This window comes from Sturnira hondurensis, unplaced genomic scaffold, assembly GCF_014824575.4.
Source record: "Sturnira hondurensis isolate 20B ecotype Veracruz unplaced genomic scaffold, ASM1482457v3 Scaffold0022215, whole genome shotgun sequence".
Lineage (NCBI taxonomy): Eukaryota > Metazoa > Chordata > Mammalia > Chiroptera > Phyllostomidae > Sturnira > Sturnira hondurensis.
In genome coordinates, this window is record NW_028094846.1 from 3,329,050 (window position 1) to 3,354,919 (window position 25,870).

At 48.0% G+C, this 25,870-nt stretch overlaps 1 protein-coding gene across 1 annotated transcript; it reads right to left on the reverse strand.

Annotated features, from left to right (window-relative positions):
- Window positions 1-1,476: 1,476 nt before the first annotated feature.
- On the reverse strand, window positions 1,477-18,896 carry SLC19A2 (solute carrier family 19 member 2). Its single transcript, XM_037034971.1, has 6 exons — window positions 18,510-18,896; window positions 11,591-12,211; window positions 6,334-6,556; window positions 5,392-5,584; window positions 4,683-4,824; window positions 1,477-3,904 (listed from the first exon to the last, which is right to left on the reverse strand). Exons 1-6 carry the CDS (start codon window positions 18,711-18,713, stop codon window positions 3,776-3,778), a joined length of 1,512 nt encoding a protein of 503 aa, XP_036890866.1. The 5' UTR covers window positions 18,714-18,896; the 3' UTR covers window positions 1,477-3,775.
- Between the last annotated feature and the right edge of the window lie 6,974 nt (window positions 18,897-25,870).

Sequence of the window (25,870 nt, forward strand, 5' to 3'; positions counted from 1 at the left end):
GAGGGCAGGTAGGGCACTGTATGTAGAGATAGGTGACCACGTTTGTCAAGGCATTGAATTTAACCCCAGATCTTCAAGTGAATTGGAATTGCTGGTTTAAAACATGGAAGGGGTGGGGGTGGGGGGTGGCCTAAAATGCAATCTATCCCTGATTGCCTGCAGCAGCCTCTGAGATATGTCAAACACATCATGAAAGCCACTGCAGTGCCACCTGTGAACAAGCATTTCCACTAAAATCTTTGGGCCAGTACCATCTTTGGGCCAGTTACGTGTCTCATCTATTTCTTCTAACCTGTACAGACAGACACAGTATCTTCATATCTTTTGTGTTTGTTGAGAGATTTTGCAGACCTGCTCCATTGACTGAGGTTTATTTCGGGGGCTTAACCAGGCATTAGGGAGAAATTTAAGGCGTACCGTGAAAGGACGCCTTAGATTTGTCCAAGCATGTTTGTCAGGGGCTCAGCCCTAAGTGCCTGCGATCTGAGCAAGGCAGGCAGGACTGTAGACACACTGATCAAAACTACCAGGAAGTTGGCAACAATTGACTTTTTTTAAATGGACTGTTTTGAAAACCTAGCATTTTGAATTCCTTCCCATCCACATTAATGAAAACAACAGGGGAATGAGGACCGCTACCGACAAAGATCCTTTTCCAGACAAAGGAGGCAGTGGCCAGAAAACCCTTTTCCAAACTAAACCGTCTTAACAAATGTTAGGTGTTAGCTGTGAGGATGACATGATTAAGTAAAACGGTTTCTATCACTGCAGCACAGTGCCTTGAATAAATCACCCAGTGGACTAGAGATCATTGGTAGGCGTTTTAATCTTAATGTTTTAAAAAATAAAAGGCATTTAGCTATTGCACTGGCAGGTGGCTATATTGAGCTCATTACATATTTATATAACTCAGTATTCATATGGATGTGTTTTGCAACAAAAGACAAAAAATAAGGCACAGTCCCTAGGCAGAAGGCATACAACCTGAAAGCATGAAGGTACAGGAGATAAAACTATGGGAACAGAAAATTTTATCTTAAAAAAATTTTTTTGGCCCTGGCTGGTGTAGCTCAGTGGATTGAGCGTGGGCCTGCGAACCACATGATCGCGGTTCGATTCCCAGTCAGGGCACATGCAGGCCCGTTCCCAGCAGGGGATGCACCAGAAGCAACCATACAATGATATTTCTCTCCTTCCCTTCCCCCCTAAAGATAAATAAATAAAATCTTTAAAAAAATTCTTTTGGGCGTTAAAAGTTTTCAAGTCTTTGGTCGTAAGTAATGCAATGCCTCAATGAAACAGGTTTTGGAAGGGGCAATAAAGGAAAGGTGCTTATTTGGGTATTGTGAGAAAAAACTGCTTTGGTTTCCAGGATGTGATGAACAAATGATTCTCGCTGATGGCAAGACGATGCTTCCCTGGGTGTCACAACATTTGGGGCTGGAACAAACACGAGATGGTAGCTTCTGCCCTTGGTTTGGCTTCATACGCTTTATTGTTAAAATGCAGTTAACATTAAAGGGGATGTGGGTCTTTTCAGCTCCTAAGAGGGAGAATGTTTTAAAAACAGAAGTGAGAGGTTTCAAAATCAAGAAAAATAAACAGTGCAACGTTGTTCTAGAAAAAAATAGGAAAACAACAGAAATAAGGAGAAGAGTCCAAGGTAATGATCACAAAGCAATCGAAGAATTAACAGGATACAAGGTTAATTAGGAGGAGAAGGCTTAATATGAAATTTGTCTTAAGAGAAATTATTAACTTAAAGTAATTTTGATGAAAAAGGGGAAGGATACTGTAAAATACTTATTTAATAAAAATAATCTTATAATCTATACAGAACTGAATAAAAGTACAATGCATTATTCCCAATTATTTGCAAGACTCCATACAGTACAACTTGCGAACAGGGTGCAGCGTTCTACAAATGCGGCCACACACCAAGATGTGACCGTACCAGCGGCGGGTGTGAATTTGTGTGCCACGAACTTGGATTTCGATTCCAGCCAAATGACGCTTTGGTAACGTGAACAATTTGATCGCACCGCAGTCCATTTTACGTTTAAAAATTAAATGAAACGCTTCAAATACCACTTTTCCATTTGTTTCTGAGTAAACAATTCCCTGTGTTGCAAAATAAATGGGGGATGAAATATACGAGTCAGCCACTTTCACGGCGTTACACCCCTTCCCACTCTCAGTGTTTCTCCCTTCCCTGTATCTGCAAAGAGGTGAGTGGAAAATGACTGAGTCTTATCCTGTTAATTTGCTTCTAGAGCTTCCACTTGAACCAAACAAATAAATACATCGATTTTGCAGTCTTGACATTACTACTCACACTCTTTAGCTGTGTTACTGTAAAACAGTTAACCCCACCCCAAGATTCTTTTCAAGATAAGGCAACAAAGTCAGCGTTAAAATCGAGGGATTGAGCAAAATGGGAAAAGGACTCAGAGACACGGACACCAGTGTGGGGGTCACAGTGAGGAGAGGAGTATAAGGGGACTACATGGTAATGGAAAAAACACAATAAATATTAAATTTAAAAAAGTGTTCATGTCTCCCCTACTCCAGCAGCCACTTGGTAGACCGATTTGAGGGTTCAATGTATACAGAATAATAGTTGTTCAAGTACCTTGGAAATAGAATCACTAGCAGTTGTTACTTTAAGCGAACATTCAAGATGAGCCACCCTTAGAAGCAAAGGCAGATGAAATGTACAAAACGCAGGGACCACATCTGTGCTGGTTCCTGTCCCACTGAAATCATCAAAAAGAGGCTGAGTTTGTGGAAAAGGCCTTGGAATAATCCAACTACTAATGACACCCTTGTCTTGGATGTGAGGATATAAAAGCTCTAATTGGAGATGAAGTTATTTAAAAAAAGACTTTTTCATTTTGTTTTGGAAATAAAAGGGAATGCAAATACAGAGTGGGCTAGTTGAATCTTTAGCCCATATTCTAACTTTTCATCGAGGAATTAACAGCCCTTCATACAGAAGAAAAAAAGACGAGGAAACCTACGTTACTTTTTTCAGATTAGGTCTCTTCGTTCAAATTATTAGCAGGCTTCAAAACTTGCCTTATTTTATAATTAAATGAGCTTCTCTGGGAAGCATATGAATAATGCAAACATGTACTTCTAACAAAAATCTACATAAATACATAACTGTCAAGATGGGAACCAAGAACATTCATACAATGGGTTTTTAAAAATAACTTATTAGAAATGACACATACTCCTTATAGGACAGGACACCTAACCAGAGCAAATATTGCTTGTGATGAGAACTTTCATCTGTAGAAACACAAATGCACACAAGTAACACAAAACAAGAATCAGGCTGAACAGAGGCAGGTGCTGTCACAACGTGTTTCTACCTTAGGCTGTAACATCCTGTGGTCCCCGTGGAGCCCTGGTCCCCACCGGCCAACCTGGCTCATCAGATACAGACGTGCTCGACCTGTGACACACCAGACTCACCTGCTGTCAAGTACACGGCAGCCAGTGCTGCTTGGCTGTTTGCGATAACTTGGTTTTCAAAATCAAGTTCCCTTTTGAATCAGAAAAAAGCCATCTTTAAATAACCCACGGAATCAACTTCTGCCTCTCCGAACACTATTACGTTACTCTAGGCACACACGTGTGGTCAGCTGGCTGCTTCGAAGCCATGAAGTGCACATTCACAAATGCATGTCTGCACCGTAAAAATGAAATACACCCAGAGCCCGTGGCTGTGCGGAGTCCCTGCCGAAAGCAGCGGCTTGGCGGCGGTGTCCTACGTCGTGGTTGCTTGAGAACTTGACTCTGGGTCCTCCTGCCTCCTGTACTTCTTCATAATAGTGACCGTACCGTTCGCCAGGAAAACCACAGCAATGAGTGCGAAATAGCCGGCGTAGATCAGGAACTAACGCGGGGGAGAGAAGGCACTTATAGAACCATCAGTAAGAAGGTGAGCTGTTCTCTTACATGTGTATAAATAAACACACTTCAAAATTAGAACTCATTCAGTTTCTCCATGAAACTTCAAAAAACAGTGTGCTTACCCCACGTGTCAGGCACTGAAAACACACACAAGCAGCAGAGTGTGCTGGTCCGGAAGCCTGAGCAAAAATCCTCTCTACATCCCTGGCTAGCCGTGTGACCTTGACTGAGACACTTCGTCTCTGAGCCTCAACTTCACTTTCAAAATGGAATTCCTAATGCTGTGTTTTCTGCCTTACAGGGTTGCTGGGAAGGGATGAGCTCACGTACATAGTGTTTAATAGCATAATGCTCATGCTGTTATAATGCGACTGTTTGTATTTTCATGGCTGTTGTCAGAGTTGTGGTCCCTACCCTCTGCAGATACAGTATCTCGGTATGACTAACAGGCCAAGTTCGAAAGGTCAAGAACTTTGAATCTTCCCTAGAAGGGGGCATAGAAGGTCAACTACAAGGTGGGGCAAAAATAGGTTTACAGTTGTGTGTGTGGAAAAATACCATAATTAATAATACAAGAATCAACTGTGTTTCGAGTACTCACAACTCTAAACCCACTTTTGCCCCACCCTGTGTACTGACTTGTAGGATCGCTTTTTATATGGACCTCCTCTAAGTCAACTTTTTAATGTGACTACATAGTTTATCAACAACATCACCGCCATATCCCTCTCAGAATAACTTACTGGACACTTAGACCTCACCTGAGTGGTGATGTCTAAGCCGAGGCCACTGGCATCGACCACGATGAGCGTGAGCAGCGTCTGCAGGGCCAGGGCGATGAAGGTGTTCACTCCGAACACCAGGGCATAGCGCTCCATGCTGAGGTTGGTGGCTATCTGAAAACTTAGAAAACAGAGGAAGAAGAAGGAGTTAATAAGACTTTCTTCCTGGGTAGTTAGTTTCTCCTGTAATTTGGAAGGCTACCCCCCTCTTGCTACCATCAACTCCTTTCCCAACCAAATGATAAGTATTTTGTTGCTAAATGATGTAAATCTTGCCCTGGCTGACACAGCTCAGTGGATTGAGTGCGGGCTACAAATCAAAGGGTCACCGGTTCGATTCCCAGTCAGGGCACATGCCTGGGTTGCAGACCAGGTCCCCAGTAGGGGGCACGTGAGAGGCCGCCACACGTTGATGTTTCCCCCTCTTTCTCCATCCCTTCCCCTCTCTCTAAAAATAAATACATAAAACCTTTAGATAATGCAAACCTCCTGCAAACATCTGGAACCAGCAGGAACACAGGCACAAGGACATAAATGAACCTTGCCTAAACGCTTCCTCAGGAGAAAATGGTACAATGCTCCCCCCCGTTTGTCTCCTCTAACCAGGAATTTTAGTTTCTTTGTAAAGAAACCAGAAGGTGTATGCTACCGCAGATTCTCCTCTCGATGCCTTGGGTGAAATGCATACGTTGCTATAGTGATGAGCAGCATGTAGATGATTCTGAAGACGACGTAGGACGCGTAGCACACCCAGATGTTGTCCTTGGAGGCCATGGTGTACACTGCGGCAGCGATCAGGAGGGAGAACAGAGACAGCGTCATCTCTCCCCACGTGGACCAGGGTATGTTGATGTAACCAACCGCAAAAACGGCCACAGCACCTACAGAGCAGAAAGAGGAACGTGATCTCGTTGCTTTGCTAAATAATTTTTTTAAAAAATTAAAACTCAGCTTATTGCATTTTAAAAGCTGTGGACTGACAAAGTAGGTAGCTCCAGATTACTGTGGGCCTTGGAAATCAGGCAGAGAATTCGGCCTTGATGGCGTAAATGCTATGGAGTCAGTGTGAGAGACTGGGGAAGGGCAATTGGCAATGAGATGGCAAAGGAGGCCCGGACCCCGGGATGCTGCCGAGGAAACACGGCCACGGCAGAAGCAGTGTCCTACAGAGCTGCTGTCCCCAGGGGCACCACGGCCCTTCGGTACAAGGGTGATAATGGTGACGACAGCTAGTCTGCAGGGGGCTTCCTCAGTGCCACAGAGTCCTGGGTGTTCCACAGAAGTCACATAAGGCCTTCCAAAACCCTTACGACACATGTCCACAAATGAGAACGGTCAGTAGCATGGGCTCTGGGTTCAAATCTTGACCTTAATACTTACCATCTCTAGGACCTTGGGCAAGTTATTCACAAAACTGTCTATGATTTCGTTACCTATAAAATGGGAACGGTGACTGCACCTACCTCGGGAATTCAGGGAGGACTGAGTTAATGCACATAAATCATAAAATCAGAGCTCAGAAGAGACAAATCACTCTTTGCCGTTACCATAGGTTTGGGAGGGGGATGTCTGCTGACAGCTACCGGAGGAACCACGGCCCCTGACCCAGCCGACGTGCAGCGCCACTTACCCAGCAGGGTGGACACGGCCTCCACGCCCCCGTTGTAGACTGCGGCTTGGCGAGAGGGCATCGCCTGCTCCCACAGGCCCTGTGTGTAGTTGATGACCTGGAAGTAGCCACAGGTGGACAGGGCCCACCACACCGACCAGCAGAGCAGAGGGCGGGAGGAGTAGCACACCAAGAAGTCGCTCCACAGCACCTTCAACACCAGGAGACGGTCCGCCGGGGGCTCCTGCACAGCGAGGGGGGGAAGCTCAGCCACCATGAGGGCGACCGGATGGCAAGCAACGCACAGACTCCATTTCCCATTTAACGGACATCACTCTCTCTCCTTGTGAAAACGCATGTGCAGGGTGAGGCAAAAGTGGACTTTCAGTGGCTCATGGAAAATCACACAACGATGAGTACTACAAAAATAAGCTCTGTGTTTTGCATACTCACAACTGAGTATGCAAAACACAGCAATTATTTTTGCCCTACCCTGTATTATATAGATCGCAGCAATTATATTTATCTTCTCAGGGGGAAAAACAGATTTCCATACAGTTTTTGCTCTAAATGCTCTGTGAATGTCAGCACAGCCGCATGCAATCAACCCAGCAAAGGATGTACTGTTTGCAAAATGAAGGTGGAAAGAAAGGTGTCAGAAGTCGCTGACCTCAGCCCAAGGGCGATGACATCCCACATCCCCCACACGGTGGTGAGCAACAGCAAGAGTCAGTAACTATTAAATCACTCTCCAGTTAGAGCCCCGCCGTGAGAACCAGCTGTCCTTACTGCCCACAGACTCACTGAACAGTAATGGCTAAGGCAGAAACCTCAGAACCAGACCAAAAGGCTAGCAGCCATCCTCTCTGGGTGGTGGGGCAACCTGTGACTTCCAGTTTCCTTCCTTACACACGGGAGTGTATCACCCAGTATTTACAGGATACATTACTAGGATATTGAGGTAAGGAAGCTACTGTGCTTATAATTGAGAGAATCAAGACACCCCGGAGTTACGCACCGACCCCAGACTGCGCCAAGCAATTCCAGACGCCCTGTGAGGTCCCTCCAACTGCAGCTGCACCACAGGTCTCCCCATCTCAGTGCGCCCCAACGACTGAGCCTTGGTCAGAAAACGGGGGTTTTACGTCTGTGGTGAGCATGGAAAGGCAAAATGACAGAAGCCAAAGGGACCAGAGGGGAGCTGCCCACAGCATGGCACACAGGAGCCAGGATGTGCCACAGGAGCCACGTGACAGGGCAATGACACCCATGGCGGCAGCCGGACCCAACCCTCCCATTGGTGGACGGCCACGTGTCTTGCATCAGAACCTCCAGACGTTAAAAGATTCCTTTTTCCTGCCGTTGGCCCCTTCACACCTTTATTTATCCTTTTTTACAGAGGTATAATTTACCTAAAACAGACCAGTTTCAGGTATGCATGATTCAATATTTGTATACATTACATTAATGATCACCACAGCAAGTGTAGTTAACTTCTGTAACCACATCTAGTTACAGACTTTTTAGGGTCTATTCTCTTAGCAGCCTTCAAATTTGCAATGTAGCATTTCTAACTGTCGTCACCCTGTAGTACATTGCACCCTCGGGACTGACTTCGTCTGTAACTGGAAGTCTGTACCTTTCGACTCCCTTTCCACATTTCTCCTACCACCCACTCCCTGCCTCTGGCAACTACCAATCTGTTCTTTGCATCTCTGAGCTTGTGGTGCTGTTTTGTTTTTCCACTCTAAACCTAAGTGAAATCATAGGGTAGTTGTCTTCTCTTTGACGTATTTCACTTTGCATAATACCCTCAAAGGCCACCCACGTTGTTGCAAATGGCAAGAATTCTTTCTTTCTCACGGCTGAGTGACATCCCCACGGCATGTGTCCACACCACATTTTCTCTACTCGTCCATCCACGTGCGGACACGTAGGCTGTTTCCACGTCTCGGCTATCACATACGCTGCTGACCTGATGAGCAGGGAAGGCGTTTTTCAATGAGTGTTTTTGTTTCTTCAGATAAATACCCGCAGTGGGATTGCTGGGTCATACGGTGGTCCCGTGGAACCCCTGCCCCGTTTTCCGCGGCAGCCGCACCACCTCACATTCTACTGACCGTGTCAGAGGGTCTCCTTTTTTCCACATCTTCGCCAGCCTTGTGATTTCCTATCTGTTTGAGAACAGCCGTTCTAACAGGTGGGAAGCGGTACTCTCACTGTGGTTTCCATTTGCATTTCCTTGGTGATGAGAAATGTTGAGATTCTCTTCACGTATCTGATGACCATCTGTATGTCTTCTTTGGAAAAATGCCTACTCAGATCCTACTCAGATCCCCTGTTTCATTTCATTTTATTTTTAACTCCCCCATTTTTTAACTGGATTTTTTTGCTGCCGTCCTGTACCGGTTCTTCGCATACTCTGAACGCTAACCTGCCGTTGGCTGCCCGGTCTGCAGACGCCGCCTCCCGTCCAGCAGACTGCCTTCCCACCGGGTTGACCGGCCCCTTGGGGGGAGCTTTCGGTGTGCCGTGGCTCGGCTTCCTTCTGCCGTTGTGGCTTTTGCTTTTGGCGTCAGGTTCAAAAAGTCACTGCCCAGGCCAGCGTCGGGGATCTTGCTAATGCTTTTCTTCCAAGAGTTTGTGGTTTTAGTTCTTGCATGCCAGTCTCAATCCAGTTTGAGTTAATGTGCGGTGGCGTCTTTAAAGGGAACCTTTAAAAGGCAGAGTTAGGTGATCACGAGAGCAAGTCAGATGCCGCCCTCCGCTTAGCTTAGCTGTGTGCACGGGGAGGTTTATGGGTAGTCAAGCCAATGGTTGTGAGGGAGATTTTTGAGAGTCTGTCTGACAAACTTATTATTTGTCAAAATATGGTTCTCCCAGTCAGGACTGCAGTTTATTCTGATTTTCGTGGCTGGTCCCTATTGTCACTCAGGGCCCGACTCAGACACCAGCTTTTCAGAAAGCCATCCAACACCCAGAGCACTCCCTGCCTCTCCCCACCACAGTCACCGGCTAGCCCGCCCACTGCGCCGTTTATGTTGGCTCCCACTTCATTTCCCCTTTCTGTAAAATCGCGGTCAAACCACCTGCCTGCCCACATACTCTTCTCTACCGTCATTACTCCAGTCGTGATGTATGGTGCAATTACGGGCTCTGCCAGCGTCACAGGGCACTGCGACCTCCAGGACCCACATTCCGACTTCCCTTCCAGCGTGTCGAAGAAACGCCTCGGCGTTTCAGGGCGGTACCGCGGCCAAGCAGCACTGCTGGCCTGTTACGACGGCGTCCGCAGCAGAGCCAAGGACACGTGGGACTGACCCGAACCCTGATTTTTACCGCACTGCGGCCAATGGGATGGTTCTGACCCCCATCGGCCCCCAGCCCAGTGAAAGACTTCACGGAGCAAAACCGAGATTGAAGTGAATCCCACATATACTCTTAAATTACATTCAGGAGGGTCTCTGTGTGATTCTGCACAAGTCACTGTCTCCGATCCCAATCTCATCTCCGAAATGAGACTGTCAGGAGGTCTAAAGTCCCGTGTAACTTTAATCATATGCTATGATTGTTCTACGGCCTGTGGTTGGAATCACTTCTAACCCTAAAATTTTATAATTATTCAGCATGTCAAGTACCGGCATTTTGCATATCTATGAGCAACAAATATCGCATTTCTCCATGATGATAGATTTCAAATCATTAGCTGACTTTAGGTTTCACCTCAGTGGGTAACAAAAATTGATTTAGTGGGTGATGACTGCATTATAAAAAAACTGAGTGGAATGTGTCAAGATAAACTACTGTGTTGTAAAAACCTTTCACTTACAATATACACACACATCTGAGTGCTGGCTGCGGTACAAAATGTTTCTAAGTAGTTTTCTATTCATGTTCAAAAAGTTTAAAACTCCCTGGTCTGTAAAACCTTTAGAGCTATGGCCTATATGTCAATATTTTAAAATAATACAAATTTTATAGGTATGTATATACCTGCCAATCTCAGCTAAAGCCATTTTAACATATCTAAAACAGATTTTTAGAAACAGTTCTTATTCCGATTTTCGACATGCGACCTATGGAATGATTATTCGTTCGCTTCCTTCCCTCCCTTATCAACCCTCCGTCACCTCCCCAATGTCACCGAACAAGCTGTGAGGGAACCCGCGTTTCATTCCGATTTCGTCCCTGGTAACCCTCACAGAGCTGCCCACGTGTGCCCTTGTTATCAGACGGTGTGTCATGGTGAGTGTCACCCAGGCTCCACAGTGTGACCCCAGCTCTGGGATCGTGACCTAAATTTCAGCCAGTCACCAGAAGAGAAGAACGAGGGGAGGCAAAACAGAACAGTCTTCAATGAGGACGTCAGCTGCCACATCCAAACGGTGTGGGTCAACCCAGGTGGAGGAGAGCCGAACTCTCTTCCTCCCGACCAGCCCACGAAGCTTATGGAGCCCGGTTTCATGTCTGCCAAGCCAGAATGGGAACAGTCTTATGTCCAAGCGTGTTCCAGGACGGCTAGGACTAACGCAGCGTGTCTGGAATGAATCTTGCCCCTCACAGCTTAGGACCTGATAGGAGGATAACAAGCTTTTATTATTTTAAAAAGGCGGGGAGGCAGTGAATCTTCCCGGCTGGAGAGAATGGACGGATGGATTCTCCTGATGCCATCCCTCTCTTCACACTGTCACGGTCACACTTCTACTACTTACTCCACCTTCTTCAATATTCCTTCTGAGTCTCTTCTTCTGTATCCCCCACTACTATCCCACTTCAGTGAAGTGCTCGAATTAAAACCAAGATGTTTCCAGCACAGAAGAGGAAGGTAACACGGCCAATCCTTAAGCACTCTGGGCTTCAGTTCAGAAACCGGAAGTAGATCCTCATCATCTGTTGGAATCACTTCATCTATTCATTTAGCAAAAATGTCCCGAGTGCTTTATTTATATGCCAAGTTCTGGGGATCGAAAGATGAAGGAGAGGCAGCCCTTGCTATGGCTTCTGAGCCACCTCTGACGCAGACACAGTGGAGGGCTGTGCCAGTGAGACCTGGAAGGTCATTCACTCTGGGGACACACCGTTGCCATCCCTAACTTAAATCAGCCCTGTTTGGAATCAGTGAATTAAATGAACGAACTAACCAACCAATGTAGGTTACAACCTGAATGCACATGAATACAACATCCTCAAGAGGGGGTTTGCTGTCTGTTCTGTTCTCTCACTGTGCGTCTGGCTCCCCGAGGAGAAACCCCAAGACTTACTTTAAGGCTGGACTTACCGGCTCCTCCGTGGGCGGCTCTCCCGCGTGTAGGGGGGTTTTTGACTCAACATCCTCCCAGCCCGGAAGGTGGTGAGAAGCCGAGGTAGCATTAACAATACCGCCGTTTTGTGTGACGCCACCCTGCTGTACCTTGACACCATTCAGTCCCTGGCAGGTGGGGTGAACGTGGTGAAAGAAAAGGCTCTTCTGTGGCATAGGCAGAAACCAGGCCACGGCAAAAGCCACGGAAACACAGGTAAGAGAGATGACATTCAGGCTGAACAGGGACCAGCCCGCCACGGAGACGAGGATCTGCCCCAGGACGGAGCCCACGGTGAAGCCCACCAAGGTGGCAGTTCGACTGTAACCTGTGACTCTCTGGTACCGGCTCAGGTCCACCACACTGTAGATGTAGGAGTAGTAGGCGATTTCGGTGGCGGTGGCGATGCCGTAGAAGAACTCCAGGAACTGGACGGCCAGCAGCCCCTGGGCATAGAGCAGCATGAACCACGTAACGATAAGGCTGAGTCCCTGCAGCAGAATGACGGGCTTGTAGCGGAGGTAGTCTGTGGCGAGGAACACCGGGAACAGCAGCACCAGGTAAGAGTAAGTCCACACTGGGTAGATTTCATTGAGGACCTGTCAGGAAAAGAAGAGCAGAAGCCCATCAGCCCTATCAAGGGACCCGGAACCCTCACAACAATTCTTATGAAACAGCCCGCCGACACCTCCAAACCATCACCTTGTCAACCAGAGAAATGAGGACACCAGTTCCGACGAGTGTTTGGCATACGCTTCCGCATTTCCACCCCACCCCACCGTCTTTTTCCTAAGACCCTCCCCGGTCATCCAGGCCTAGTTCATGGGCTCCCTCATCCTGGAAGACTGCCAGCACTTACGGTCTTCGTACCACAACATTCAAAGCTCTCTTTTCTTTTTTAGTGTGTTTTTTATTTTTTAACAGTTTATTTCTTATTGAAATTTTCCACTACCTTTTACCCCACCCCCACCCCCGTGCCCCCTGTAACCACCCCTCTGTTGTCTGTGTCCGTGAGTGAAGTTTTTTTGACCCCCTCCCTCCACCACCACCACCTGCCCCTGCAGAGCTGTGCGCCTGCCCTCTGGACACTGCTTTGTATATGCCCATCCCCCCCCCCCGCCCCCCACGGCCTCACTGCACTGCTCAGTCATGGCTGCACTTTTCCCAAGGAACTCTAAGAATTCCGAATGCCTAGCCATGGGCATTTTTTAACAACCTCCCAGGAGATTCTAACATGACCCAGAGCTGAGAACCGGTGCCTTGTAACTTCTTTAGTTACAACCGGTGCCTTGTAACTTCTTTACGGGTGACTCATCTGCACAGCCTAATAGCCAGCACACTGTGTAGGAGAGACTTGGCTGAATAAATGTCTCGGAAACAAATGTTTTGGAATCCTTGTCAATTCTTTCTTCCCGCCACAGGGTAGGGAGCCTTGATCCCACTGCTTGCCTGATTAATGCTGATTTGATTTCTCTGATTTTAAGTTGTGTTTGTTTGGGAACCCAGGGAAAAAATGGTAAATCTGTTTATGATCTTGACAGACTAATCTGTGGATGGTAGGATTATGGGCAACTTCTATGTCCTCCTTTTTGCTTGAAAAAAAAATAGCAGTGTTGGCTGTTTTCTTTTTAATGTATTTTTAAAATTGAGACATAATAAAAATAACCTTTACACTTTAAACCATGAAGACCTCAGCTAGAATTTCATTTTCATCACTTGCGGTGTGATCCCTAAGTCTCCCTGAGCTCTCCTTAGACTTCATCTGCACCCTCAGTGAAAGAGGAGTAAGACCTAAACCAGAGGGTTGTTTGTGGTAAGGATTAAATGAGAGAATATGTGTAACTCACTCCACTTTACTCATCGGTCTGAAGCGAACACACCAACCACTTGGAACAATGTGAATCAGCTACATTAACTGAACTGTCACCCCCATTTTTGCAGTGACAGTCTTTGCAGGGGACTTTTCCCTCCTCTTATACGGGCCCAGTGTCTAGCAAGGTCTAGACCAGTCAGTTTTTAAAGACCATTTCGAATTCTGCACCAGTGGCCCCAATGTTGACGTGCTTTCTGAAAGGTCAACCAAGCTAACACTCCGCAGTGGGTCACTGTAATCCCACTCTTTGTCCGAGGGTGACTTTCCTTTTAACTCTTACACACGCCTCAGTTCACCCAGGTATACAATAACTGTTTTAAGGTTTTAGAGGAACAACTAAGTAAACAATTATTGTAAAATCTTCTCCCGGTGCATACCGCAACTAAAAAAGTAAAATAATCTGAAATACATTCCAGACTTGATTTGTTTCTGACGGGCCGAATAGCAAAAGTGACTTGCCTAATGGCCTCGCCTTCATGAAGTTTGATCTAATTTGTGTTTGTAAGTCACTTACTAACCTCTACTGGATCAGAAAATGTTCTTGTGCCTGAACATGTACACGTAAGAATAATCAAGAACTATGAAAATGATTCTTACTCAGAAGTGTGGAGAAGCATGAGAAACAGAGTGAGCTGTGATGGGTGAACCACGGTACAGGGTGGCTTCTCGGGAGGGGACAGAAGGGGCCCAGGGCCCATGGAGATGAAGGCTTCCCTCCGGACGTTTCCTCGCTGCGGTCCATCGGCAGCTCCCCACTCCTCCTTGTGCCTGGTGTGTACAGACACTCCCCTGCAGCTCCCTTAGCTCTGGAAGTGCCTCCTGGGTCTGACTGGGCACGCCCACTCCCCCCGCATGCCTTCCCAGCACAGCACCAGAAAGCTGCATGAGCCATCTTGCCTCTCTTCCAGAACAGCCCCCGGGAGGTCCCTCAGCATCCCCTCTTCCTGTTTCCCACCACAGGCCTCTGGTCTCTGACTTCTCCACTCTAGTAGAACGGTGTGCCGAGACACAACACACACCTCTCATCAAGAGCTGGCCCCAAATGGTTAACTGCCAAGTTTTCATTACATAAACCTCGTCCTGTGAATCACCAATTTAAAGTGTTGAGACTTAGTCTGTTACTACTCCTAATACAAATCCACCACACAGATAATGAAGACGGGAAAAGTGCATCACCAGACCTGCAATGCCAAGTGCAAACAAAAATCAAAGGCCGATGAGCGGAGGTGGGGAGGCTGGGGAAGAAACCAGATGGCTTCTAACTCCCTCTAAGCGACTTACTCTACGCAAGAGATCAACGGGAGGTGGGTGTCCCCCTCACAGGACAACCAGCACCGCAGGGGCAAATCTCTGCCTCTGCCGAGCGGCTGTACCTATACTGTGCAGCCCACCCTGCCAACAGGACCCCGTGAACCCCAAAGAGGGAAATGCCTGTCATCCTCATTTCACAACTGAGAAACTCAGCCCCAGAGAAGGTTAAGTAAACCGTCCCAAGTTATCACAGCGGTGGACTGACTGGCAGGGGAAGATCTGAACCCAGGTATTCTGAATCCATGGCACTTGGATGCCCCACTTCTCCCACTGATAAACTCTTATGGACACGTACCGTGTTCCAGGGTTACTTCTAATGCCGGCAGCAGCTTTTCCACCTGCCCTGGGGGGCTTCTACAGGGCGTCATGGAGAGATAAAGACCAAATCTCCGGAGGTTAGCCACTGGGTCCCCAAAAGAGGAGTGTTCTCTCTCAGTGACTCCAAGGAGAAGCTGTCACACCAGAAAGTGCTTCTTAATGGACACTTTTAATCTTGAAGGCAAACTTCCTACATGCAAAAATTACAGACTCTGCTGTCCAGACCCTGGGCAACACCTTATCTCAGGTAAAATCTGCCAGGTGAGCAAAAGGAACTGACTTTACCCTAAGGAACCTTTCACAACTCTTTGGGTCAAAGCTGGTTTGGGCTTTCCTTGGAGACAAAATATCAAGGGGAAACACATGTGGTTTTAATTTCTAATTCAGATTCAGGCTTTGTTTTTGAATCAAGCTGCAATTAGACAAGTAGTTAATAAGCCATGATTTGCATGACACCGCTTTCAAGCTGTACGGAGAGCAAAGGAGGAGTAAGAGGTGGAGGAGAAGACAACAAGGACGACAAAGAGGAAGAAGAAAATGAAGGCTGTTCTCCAAGAGTTCGCAACCTAGTGAGGAACACACACACACACACACACACACCACTGACCAAGGAGGGAGGGAACACACGTTGCTTCCGTGAGATGGGCCTTGAAGGGTGAGGGCATGGGGGCTAACAGAGAGCTATCAGCAGATCCGTGGGGGGTGGGGATCACTCCGAGCTGAGATCTCATCTTCGAGTCCAGGCCAGTGAACTGGATGAGCCTGTGAACACACTGGACTGTAAGATGAGGGTGGGGGGAACTTGGGCATGGGGAAGGAGGATGCAGGTCGAGGGGGTAAGAGCCAAATTCTGCAAACCTCTGAATATCAGGCAGCGCAGGTGGAATGCTTTTTTAAGAAAATCAAAGCCAAGCACTGAATGCCTGTCAAATCACTTGCTGAAAAAGACAAAAAGATAAATGACCTTGGGGATAAAGACCTCTATCTTATAAAACATTTGGCTTTCCACCACTGGGACACAAACTTTAACCTGTTTAAAACTTAAGAAGTGGCACCTAAAAGAGGTTAATATTTTTCCTGAAATCTAAGAAAAAAACCCTTTGTGAGCCCATCCGTCCTTTTTCTCCTTCCGTCTTTGGGCATGGACAATGAACAATGGCTCTATTTAAGGAGATCCAACTCGACACTTGTGAAGCCTAAAAATCTTGCCATATTTTTTATTTCACTGTCCACTGGCGAAAGCATGCACTCAGCCAGGAAGGAGAGCAAATCGTTCTGTTTATTTTAATTATCAGATTATTTTCAAAAGCCTAGGGTTCCAGAGAGGACGAGCACAGAGCCACACTGCACACAGCCAACAGACTCAGCCGTGATTCCAGGGCCCTCAGAGACTGAGGACACCCCTTTCCCAGACACTCCCTGCTCCTCAAACCCTGCCCTCTTCCTCATCTCATTTGCATAACAGGAGTGTGCTTTTTTGTTGTTGTTGTTACACAATCAGCAAGTGTTTCCTGGGCCTGGCACCTGTGCTTTATTCCTACATCCCCTGCACATACTTCACTCACTCTAGAAAGCTTTCTGGTAAGCCAGGGCGCGTGATGGAACATCCCACAACAGCTCTGCCCAGGGCACGGGACAAAACAGATCGGCTTTCAAACAGCAACACTGGGAGAACGTTCTCCCCCTGGCGCTTCGCCAGCAGGCAAGGTGCACACACTGATCACATGGCCGTTTGCATGAAACTTTCATTGTCAGCAGCTCCCCAGCGGTATCAGTTCAGCCTCGGGGGCGACACCTCTGATCCGAGGCTGTGTTGGGTGTCCGGGATCATTCTCATACTTACTACGGTCACTTTCTTCTCGTAAAAACAGAGTGCTGTTCACAAGAGGCAGCCCTTTCCACTTAATTACCAATATTAAAATTTAGATGTGTGGTGGCTGTTACAGTCTCTGGTGGAGTGGGGCGTAAGACTGAGAAACAGAAGAAGTTCAGTAAAAGTCCCTGATACACTTGCTGGAGGCGGGACAAGGAGAAACTCCAGTGAAACCCTCCATCCAGGTTTTAACACCCAACTTTCAACTGCCTGTTAAACGACCTTGAAAATGGAGGAGGGAAGCAACAATGAAGTGGGCCGTAATTACATCCTGCTCTAACCTGTTTGTTATTCAGGGACACCGAGTCACTACTCAAAATCAATGATGAATCACGGGGAGAAGAGTAAGGTGTAGACAGGAGTATTTCACAGCAACTGGGAGGAACAGGGTGTGAGAAAACGGGGCCAGCTAACAAGTGCCCACTCAGCCTTTGCCCTTTGCAGTGTTCCAGAAAAGAACACCAGACCTGAGCCTTCAGACTTTGCCGTTCTCTAGGAAGAGGATGTTGACCTTGCTTTATTTTGGTTTTGTCGTGGGGGCACCTTGAGTTTAGTTCCTTTTTCAGTTCACAGGTCTTTCTTCTTTAAAGGCAAAGTGCTGTGACTGACCATGAGCTTCAAGAGTTAGACACATTTTTAAAGTACACAGTGCATTTCTAAGTCCTCATAAACCCCCATCTAAGGTAAATCAACCAGCAAGGAGTTCTTAAGCACAGCCTATGGGCTCTTGATTGCTCTGAACATCACAGAGGGACAGAAACCTTGCAAGATCTCACCACGTGATTGGGCAAAACTAACATCTGTGAAGCAACAATTCACAGGCAAGAAAAACTGTAATTAAACGCCAACTCTGTGATATCATCTAAGTATCAGCTTTTATCCCAGGAGGTGGGGTTGGGGGGCCGCATATCCTTGGACACAGCCTCATCCAACTAAGAATCAAGCCAAATCTAGATGATGGGCTCTTGTCCTGTACGGCCCTTATTTGAGCACATCCATCTCCTCAAAAATAAACAAAGCAAAATGTGAGAAGGAAGGGGGTGCAGTGGGGGGGGGGACCCTTGCAGAAAAGCAGGTGTTACACAGCACCTGGTTCCCTACTTTCAATCAATAAATATTTACTAAACCTTTACCATGTCCAAAGTACAGCTTGCTGTTTTCAGGGGTTTTTTTCCCTATCCCAGTACACCCCCCGTGTCCCCCTGCCCTCCCCCGACCCATAGCAGGAACTGCGGGACCGGCCTGGGCAGAGTGGGGCTAAGCTCCACGACGGCATCGCCACCCCAAGCCCGGGCCCGCGTTCGAGTCCTTGGCAGAAAGCATGCCCCGTAAATCCAACGGACAGAAATACGGCCTGAATCCATTTAGCGCACGGCGAGGGGGCGCCTCCCAACCGGGAAAAGTCACAAACCTGCCCAGGAAGGCGCCGGCGCGGCTCCCACCCTCCTCCCGTCCTCCACCGCATCCCCGCCGCACGCCCGCCCAGGGCTCCCGCGAGACCCGGCCGGCCCGCCGCGCGTACCTCCCTCTCCGTCAGGTTCTTGTCGGGACCCAGCAGGTAGGGGGTCAGGAAGGGCTCGGACGGCCTGAGGTTGGCGAAGAAGCCATAGAAGCAGAGCAGCGAGGTGGGCAAGAACCAGCCTTCGCGGGGGACCCGAGCCGTGCGCAGGAGCATGGTGGCCGCCGCCGCCGCCGCCCGCCGGGACACCGGGCCGGGAACATCCATCCGGGGCGCGAGGGGCGGGGACCCGGCCCGGTATCTTCCTCCTCCTCCTCCGCCAACTGCAGTGAGGTTCAGAGGTTGCCCCAGCGCCCGCACCTGTCGCCACGCGTGCGCCTCCTCTGGGCACGGCCAGACCGTTCTGCGGGGCTCCCTGACCTTCCCTACGCCGAGCACTTGACGTGTAGAAACGCAACGCGCGGCAAAAAAAAAAAAAAAAAAAAAAAAGGCGTGCCCTAACGCGGACGCTCCGCAACGCCTCCAGGCTGAGAGCCAATCACAGAAGACGTCTGGATACCGCTTCTCTTCCATTGGTCGGTGGCGGCGCCCCAGGCCAGGGTGTAGGACGGCGGCCAGGGCTAAAGGTGTAGGGGCGCGGGGTGTGAGAGCGCTGGGCTCAGTCAAGGTCCCTGCTACCGCTCGTCAGTGAAGGATGCTCCGCGTGAATCGAATCTCATCCGAAAGAGGGCGTCCCCGTCTCTCATTCTTTGTCCCCGTCCCTCGGGACGCCCATTCAGATTCCCTTTTCTCGGAGACTTAGTGGGCAAGGCCTGACATTACCTCTGGGGCAGGGGATTGCTTTACCCTACGGCAGTTTTCGTGGTTTAAGTCGTGTTCTGCTGTCCCTGAAAGACTTTGGAAGCCGCGGAGCGTTTACCAAGAGACCTAACAACGGGAAGAAAGGAAAGCACATAAAATATTATGAGAAGAATGAGCCAGCTAGTCCCTGAACACAAGGACCTTAATGGAGGGCGAGTTAAAGAGATTTCGCTGTATGTTGTCACTTTTGCAAGCAGGATGCAAAGAGAATGCTATAGCCTGTTTTTAAAAAGGAAATTTTGATCAGTAAAGCAATTGTGATATACCACCTATCTGTTTGGGGGGACAAAAAGGAGTTCTCATAGTTTTCAAGGGCAAAGCAGGACGAAAAGCCCCAGTCCTTGCATTTCCCTGTAAGCCTCTCTGCCTGACGCACAGCCTCACTCCTTCCCAATCCGGCCGCTGCAGACCAAGCTGCAGCACTGAAAGCAATTTTCTCAGCGCAGTATTTGCAGAGTAACAAGCCCACACAAAACGCTTTCTAACTGTTTTGTTTCAATGTATGCTACGACCCATCTAGCTCGATTTTTCTCCTTCATAAGCAAATGGCACTTTTTGCAGAAAGCATACTTTTTGAAGTCAATCACAAAAAAGAAGTCTCCCAGAGGGAGCGATGCCAGTGAAAGGAAAGATGATTTGTTTCTAAGACCGTACAAGTGAATGAAATGCACCAAAATATATGAATTGATTACTCGCTAAAGAAATGCAATGGTTGGCCTAGCAATGAGTCTCAAACTGCGGTCTAGGAAGCCGGAGGGGTTCTTTGGGGCATTTTCAGAGGTCCTCCAGGTCAAGCTCCTTTCATAATAATTCTAAGGCTTTCCTTGTGCACTCTGGAGACCACGCGATGTGTGATGGCGTCATCACTCAAGGCTCAGAGAATGTGTGCTTGTATATTTTTGTGTCTAAAAACATCCCAAACTTAATTTCTAACATGGCATTTACCAAGAGATACAACCCACAAAAATGAAGTTCTCAAAACTAAGAGTCCTAAGATTAAAAAGTAAGAACCCAATCTGATGAGACAGATAGTCCAGCTGTGATTGTTACGTTACATGGCAAAAATGAGAATATCCAGGTGGGCTATGGGATCACACCAGCCCTTTCANCTTGTGCACTCTGGAGACCACGTGATGTGTGATGGTGTCATCACTCAAGGCTCAGAGAATGTGTGCTTGTATATTTTTGTGTCTAAAAACATTCCAAACTTAATTTCTAACATGGCATTTACCAAGAGATACAACCCACAAAAATGAAGTTCTCAAAACTAAGAGTCCTAAGATTAAAAAGTAAGAACCCAATCTGATGAGACAGATAGTCCAGCTGTGATTGTTACGTTACATGGCAAAAATGAGAATATCCAGGTGGGCTATGGGATCACACCAGCCCTTTCAAAGCGGTGAACTGTCTTCTGCTGGTAGCAGACGCAGAAATCAGAGAGATGTTTGAAGAGAGACCCGGGGTGCTGGTGCTGGGGGGGCTATGTGCCAAGAATGTGGGCACCCTGCAGCGGTGGAGACTGATTCTTGGCTGACCAGCAGCAAGGAATCGGGGACTCCGGTCCCACAGTCACAAGGAATTGAATTCTGCTGACAACCGAAAGGAGTTGGGAAGTAGATTCTTCCTCAGAGCTTCCAGGTGAGCCAACACCTTGATTTCTGCCTGTGATGTTCTAAGTAGAGAAGCCCCCCCCAAGCCCCCTGGACTTCCAATCTACAGAACTATGAGTACAATTGTGGTTATATATATGTTTATGACATTAAGTTGGCGGTAATTTATGCAGCAGTAGGAAGCTAACAGAGGTAAGCAGAATATATCTTACACACTGAGGTAATATTTACATAATATGAGATTGCCCATTGAATGTATTTAAGTGTCCAACTCAGTGGCATTAGTTCATTCTCAATGTCGCGCAGCCTCTTGTTCTAAGACATGTTACCACCCAGAAGGAAACTTGTACCCATTAAGCAGTCACTCCCTATTCTCCCCTTCCCCTGGCCCCTGGCAAACACCAATGTGCTTTCTGTCTCTAAGGATGCATCTCTTTCGGAATATTCACTCAAATGGAATCATACTGTCATGGGAAAAATTCCCAGAAACTTGGTTCTTTGCTGATGCCAGCAGAGAATTACAGGTCAGCAAGCCTGCTAGCAGGCAAGCAAAGTTTATTAGGGCTAAGTTGTCATGGGAAAGCAAAAGAAAGGGAGGCAAAAGCAGGGTGGCCAGAGGCCAGGTGGTCAGGAGCCACCCAGGGTAGCTAGAGGACCCCCAGCCAGAGGCCGGGTGGCCAGGGCCCCCCCACCTTGTGGCAAAAAGAGCCGAGAGAGCAAGTCCTTTATTCCATGGACTTACATAGTTGGCAGGATGGGGGTGAGAGTGTTACATGTTGATTGGTGGGTAAAGGTGGCGCTGTCTTTCCCCCCAGTGGCTACGTGACTACCCAAACGTAGGTATATGTGGGGGTCTTTTAGCTTGAATCCTCATCTTGCTCCTGACTCTGTTTCTTTTGAATATGTGACAAGAGGGCAGGCAGTTAGTTACCCAAAGTTGTTTATGAGCTTTCTTTGGGCACTGTAGTCCCCCGCCCCTTCTAGGCCTTGGGATGAATATAGTCTCAAGGTTTCCTTTCCCCCTCCAGTGGAGAGGACATGCAGAGATTTGCCAGGGCTCCCCCCTGTGCCACCATAGTTCATTGTGTTGTTCAGGACACCTGACAGCCTCATCAGACCAGGCTCAGACTCACTGAGCCAACGGTCGGGCCTTGGCTTCTAACCCGTGGTATTAAGTTCTTGGTTAGACGGCAAAGGTGAGGGCCCCGCCTTTATCTCCCCTCTGGCCTCACATTCTACCATAACAGTACAATATGGGACCTTTCGTGTCTGGCTTTTTTGATTTAGCATAACACTTTCAAGGTTGATTGACATTGTAGTATGTATCAGTACTTCCCTGCTATTTATGACGGGGAAATATTCCATCCTGTCTATATAATGCATTTTGTTTATTCTCTCATCCACCAATGCATGTTTGGGTTATTTCTATTTTTTGACTCCTGGGAAGAGTGCCACTGTGAACATTTGCGTGCATGTATTTCTCGGGACACCTGTTTTCAGTCCTTTGTGGTATGTAGGAGTAGCATTACCAGACGACTTCATAATTCTGTGTTTAGGTATTCGAGGAACCGTCACACTCTTTGCCACAGACCCTGCACCTTTCAACATTGTCACCAGCAGTGCACGAGGGTTCCAATTTCTCCACATCCTTGCCGATACTTGTTATTTTTCTTTTTTTTTATTCCACTCTAAGAAGTGTAAAGTGATATCTCATTGTGGTTTTGATTCTTATTTACCTAATGCTGAATGATGTTAAGCATCTTTTCATGCATTTGTTTTCCATTTTCATATTTTCTTGGGAGAAACGTCTATTTAAGTTCTTGGCCAACCATTTAATTGAATTATATGGTGATTCTACTTTCAATTTTTAAAAAATGCTTTTTGATTTTAGAGACAGAGAAAGAGGGGTAGAAAGAGAGAGAGAGAGAAACATCCATTGGTTACCTCCCACACGCACCTGGGAATCAGACCTACAACCTTTTGGCACATGGGACGATGCTCCAGCCAACTGAGTCACACTGGCCAGTATTCAATTTTTCACTTTTTCAGGAACCTCCACACTGTTCTCCACAGCGGCTGCACTAATTGATAACCCCACCAACACTGTACAGCGTTCCCTTTTCTCCACACCCTGGCCAGTCAATGTTTGTTATCTGTTGACTTATTGATGATGGCCATTCTGCCAGGTGTGGGGTGGGATCTTCCTGTTCGGATTTGCATTTCGCTGATGATTGGTGATGTTGAGCATCTTTTACTATGTCTGTTGACCATCATGTTTTCCTCTTTGGAGAAATGCCTATTTCGGTCCTGGGCTCAGTTTTTAACCAGATTGTTTGCTTTTTTGTTGTTATTTCTTTACTTTTCAATATAATATACCACAGGGATGTTCTCCCAGAACGCAGAATATTGAAGTGCCTTTCAAATGTATTTATTAGAACATCTATTCTTTATTCCTGCAAGAATGATAGTTATAAACGGCTTTTTCTTAGATTATAGATGAGGACGCTGAGGGACAGGGAATCTCAGTCCTTCAAAGTCACACGTGTTCCCTCACCATGAGTTTAGAGAGAGCCTGTTGTCCCAGGTCTGGTTCTTGGTGCCCCAGGAAGACAAAGAGACAGTCCCCAACCTCTGGGTGAGCATATGATGCCAGTGGTGAATCAGTCCCCCGAGTCCCACTTGAGGCTGTGCCCCTGAAACGCCCCGACATTGATGACCTTTGTCACAAACAGAAGCAAGCTGTGTCCTGAAAATAACTCAGTGACTGTGCTGGGCTAGTCGGTAAAAGGCCAGGTCAGATCACATGCGGCCCTCCTCCCCGTTTCTCGAATGCTTGACCCCAAAGTTTTGTATGTAGTCATCAAGACTTCACCCCACATGAGCTGAGTCATGGTGCAGCCCGTTGAAAGGGTCGCCTCCCCATCAGCCCACTCAGCCTGTGTGGGCTGGGAATGTGGGGCCATGCAGGCGAGGCATTGCCACACCATCGAGGCCCTTTGGAAAAGCGCCGAGGTTGCTCAGTGCACGTTGCGTGGAAGCTATCCTCTTACCCACCCCTCCCTCTCTTCCGCCTTCCTTTGACAGCTGTGGTGGAATGCTGCAGTCGCCCGCCGTCCTTAAACGATTCCATCCTGTGTGAACGGCGCACCCTGTAAGGACAAACCTCTTGTTGGTGATAATTCAGATGTTCTTACCCCACTATCATTCTCTGACTTGCATTTATCTGATTGTAGTTTTCTTGCCTCTGGTCTTCCCAGCTCAGGCCAGCCTCCATGGAACAATCAGAACAGTCTTCTGATTGAGTGTAATGTGATCCTCGTCATATACTCCTAAGGTTGAGTATAATATGATCCTCGTCCTTACCTCGATTGTTTAAGAGTTTGGGGTACTTACTGAATAAAGTCAAAATGCATTTCTGAATTTTGCTAACCCTTCAGCCTTAGCCTCCACTGCTGGCCCAGACTCCCTGCGGTCGGCTCCGAGGTGCCCACCAACTTCCCAAGATCCTGCTCAGATGTCTTACCTCCTCCATCACTACAACCCTGCTGCAAGCTGTCACCGTTTCTTCACTGAGACACCCCAGGATCCCCAAACTTGTCTTTCTGACCCTGGCCTTTCCTCACTGTAGTCTGTGAGCGTATCAGCCAGAGTGGTCTTCCTGGTGCCTAATCCAGATAACGCCATTCTCCTGCTCCAATCCCTGCCCTCCCAGTGGCTTCCCACTGTATTTGGAATTAAGCCCTAAGACTTTAGCATGGCCCGTCAGGCCGCCCTGCCTGGTCTGCTCACTCCGCAGGGCGTCCCCACCCTGCCTGCCTCTCTGGGGCAGTCACAGCAGCCTCCCCGGGGTTCCTTGGAGGCACCGAGCACCCACCTCAGGACTCTTGCACTTACAGTTCCCTCTCCCTGGAACAGTTTCTGCCTAGAAACTGGCATGCTGTCCTCTCTCACTGCTTTCAGGTTTCTGCCTAATTCTCGCCTTATCCTGCTTAAAATAGCACATCCCCTCATCCTGGTACCACCCTGTCCCTCTGCCCTGCTTTAGACATCAGAGTACGCGCCCTCACTTGCAGTATTCCTTGTCGCACTATCCTTCCTCCTAGAATGAGCACTAGAACGAGACTTCCTGGAAAGTGGCGGCTTCATTTCTGTTTGCCGTTCCAGAGCTGTGCCTGACAACAGGCGTCTGTGGACGCCACCCTCACTCCGGGGGCCCGTCTAGGATAAAGCTCACTGAGGTAGAAAGGAGCCCTGGATAAGGAGCCCTAAGTTCTGGCTCAGGTTTTTCTACAGACAGGATATGTGACTTTGGATGAATGGCTGTAATTGGCACTAGATAATCTCCAAAAGCCCTCCCGGCTATCGAGTTCCATCGGTTGACTCAGCAGGGAGATTGTGCCCAAGTGGCAAAGATGAATTGAGTCCGGGGAGGAAAGGCATTGTTTCTCACCACCGATGACCTTGTGTGCTGAGGGTTTGGCAACAGAGTCTGGCACCGGGCAGGGCCTGCACCCTGGCTTCAGATCCCATCTGCTTTCCCATTCCTGCTGGTACAACTGCCTCTCTCAGCCTTCCAGCAGCTGGGCTCCCACCAAGATGGAAGAGAAGAGGGCGGGAGTGTGGGGATGCCCCTCTAATGGGGTTTAAGCAATATGTGAACCTGTCCCCTACTCAGGAGACAGCAAACCTGCCAGTACGCGCGCTGGTTGTCTTAGCTCTGCTGTTGGGTGTTTCCCTTGAGAACTGGCAGGCACGTGGCCCAGGGTTCAGAGTGTGTGCTCAGAAGTTCCCAGAGAGCTTGCCAAGGGCATGCTGGGAGCAGACAGTCACTCGTGAGGCAGCATCCCTGGTGGATGCTTCTGGACTCAGCTGAAGAGCCTGCTCACATCAGACCAGCCTCACAGAATGGGTTCCGCTCAAGGCTAGAACTGACCGGACTTCTGAGCAGAGCCA

Excerpts from the sequence above, each read along its gene's own strand:
- SLC19A2 (XM_037034971.1), bottom strand. The coding sequence starts at position 18,713 with ATGGATGTTCCCGGCCCGGTGTCCCGGCGGGCGGCGGCGGCGGCGGCC. Across the intron at positions 5,585-6,333 it reads GGCCGTGTCCACCCTGCTGG|GTGCTGTGGCCGTTTTTGCG; the intron begins GTAAGTGGCGCT and ends TCTGCTCTGTAG. Across the intron at positions 3,905-4,682 it reads GCTTAGACATCACCACTCAG|TTCCTGATCTACGCCGGCTA; the intron begins GTGAGGTCTAAG and ends CCCCCGCGTTAG.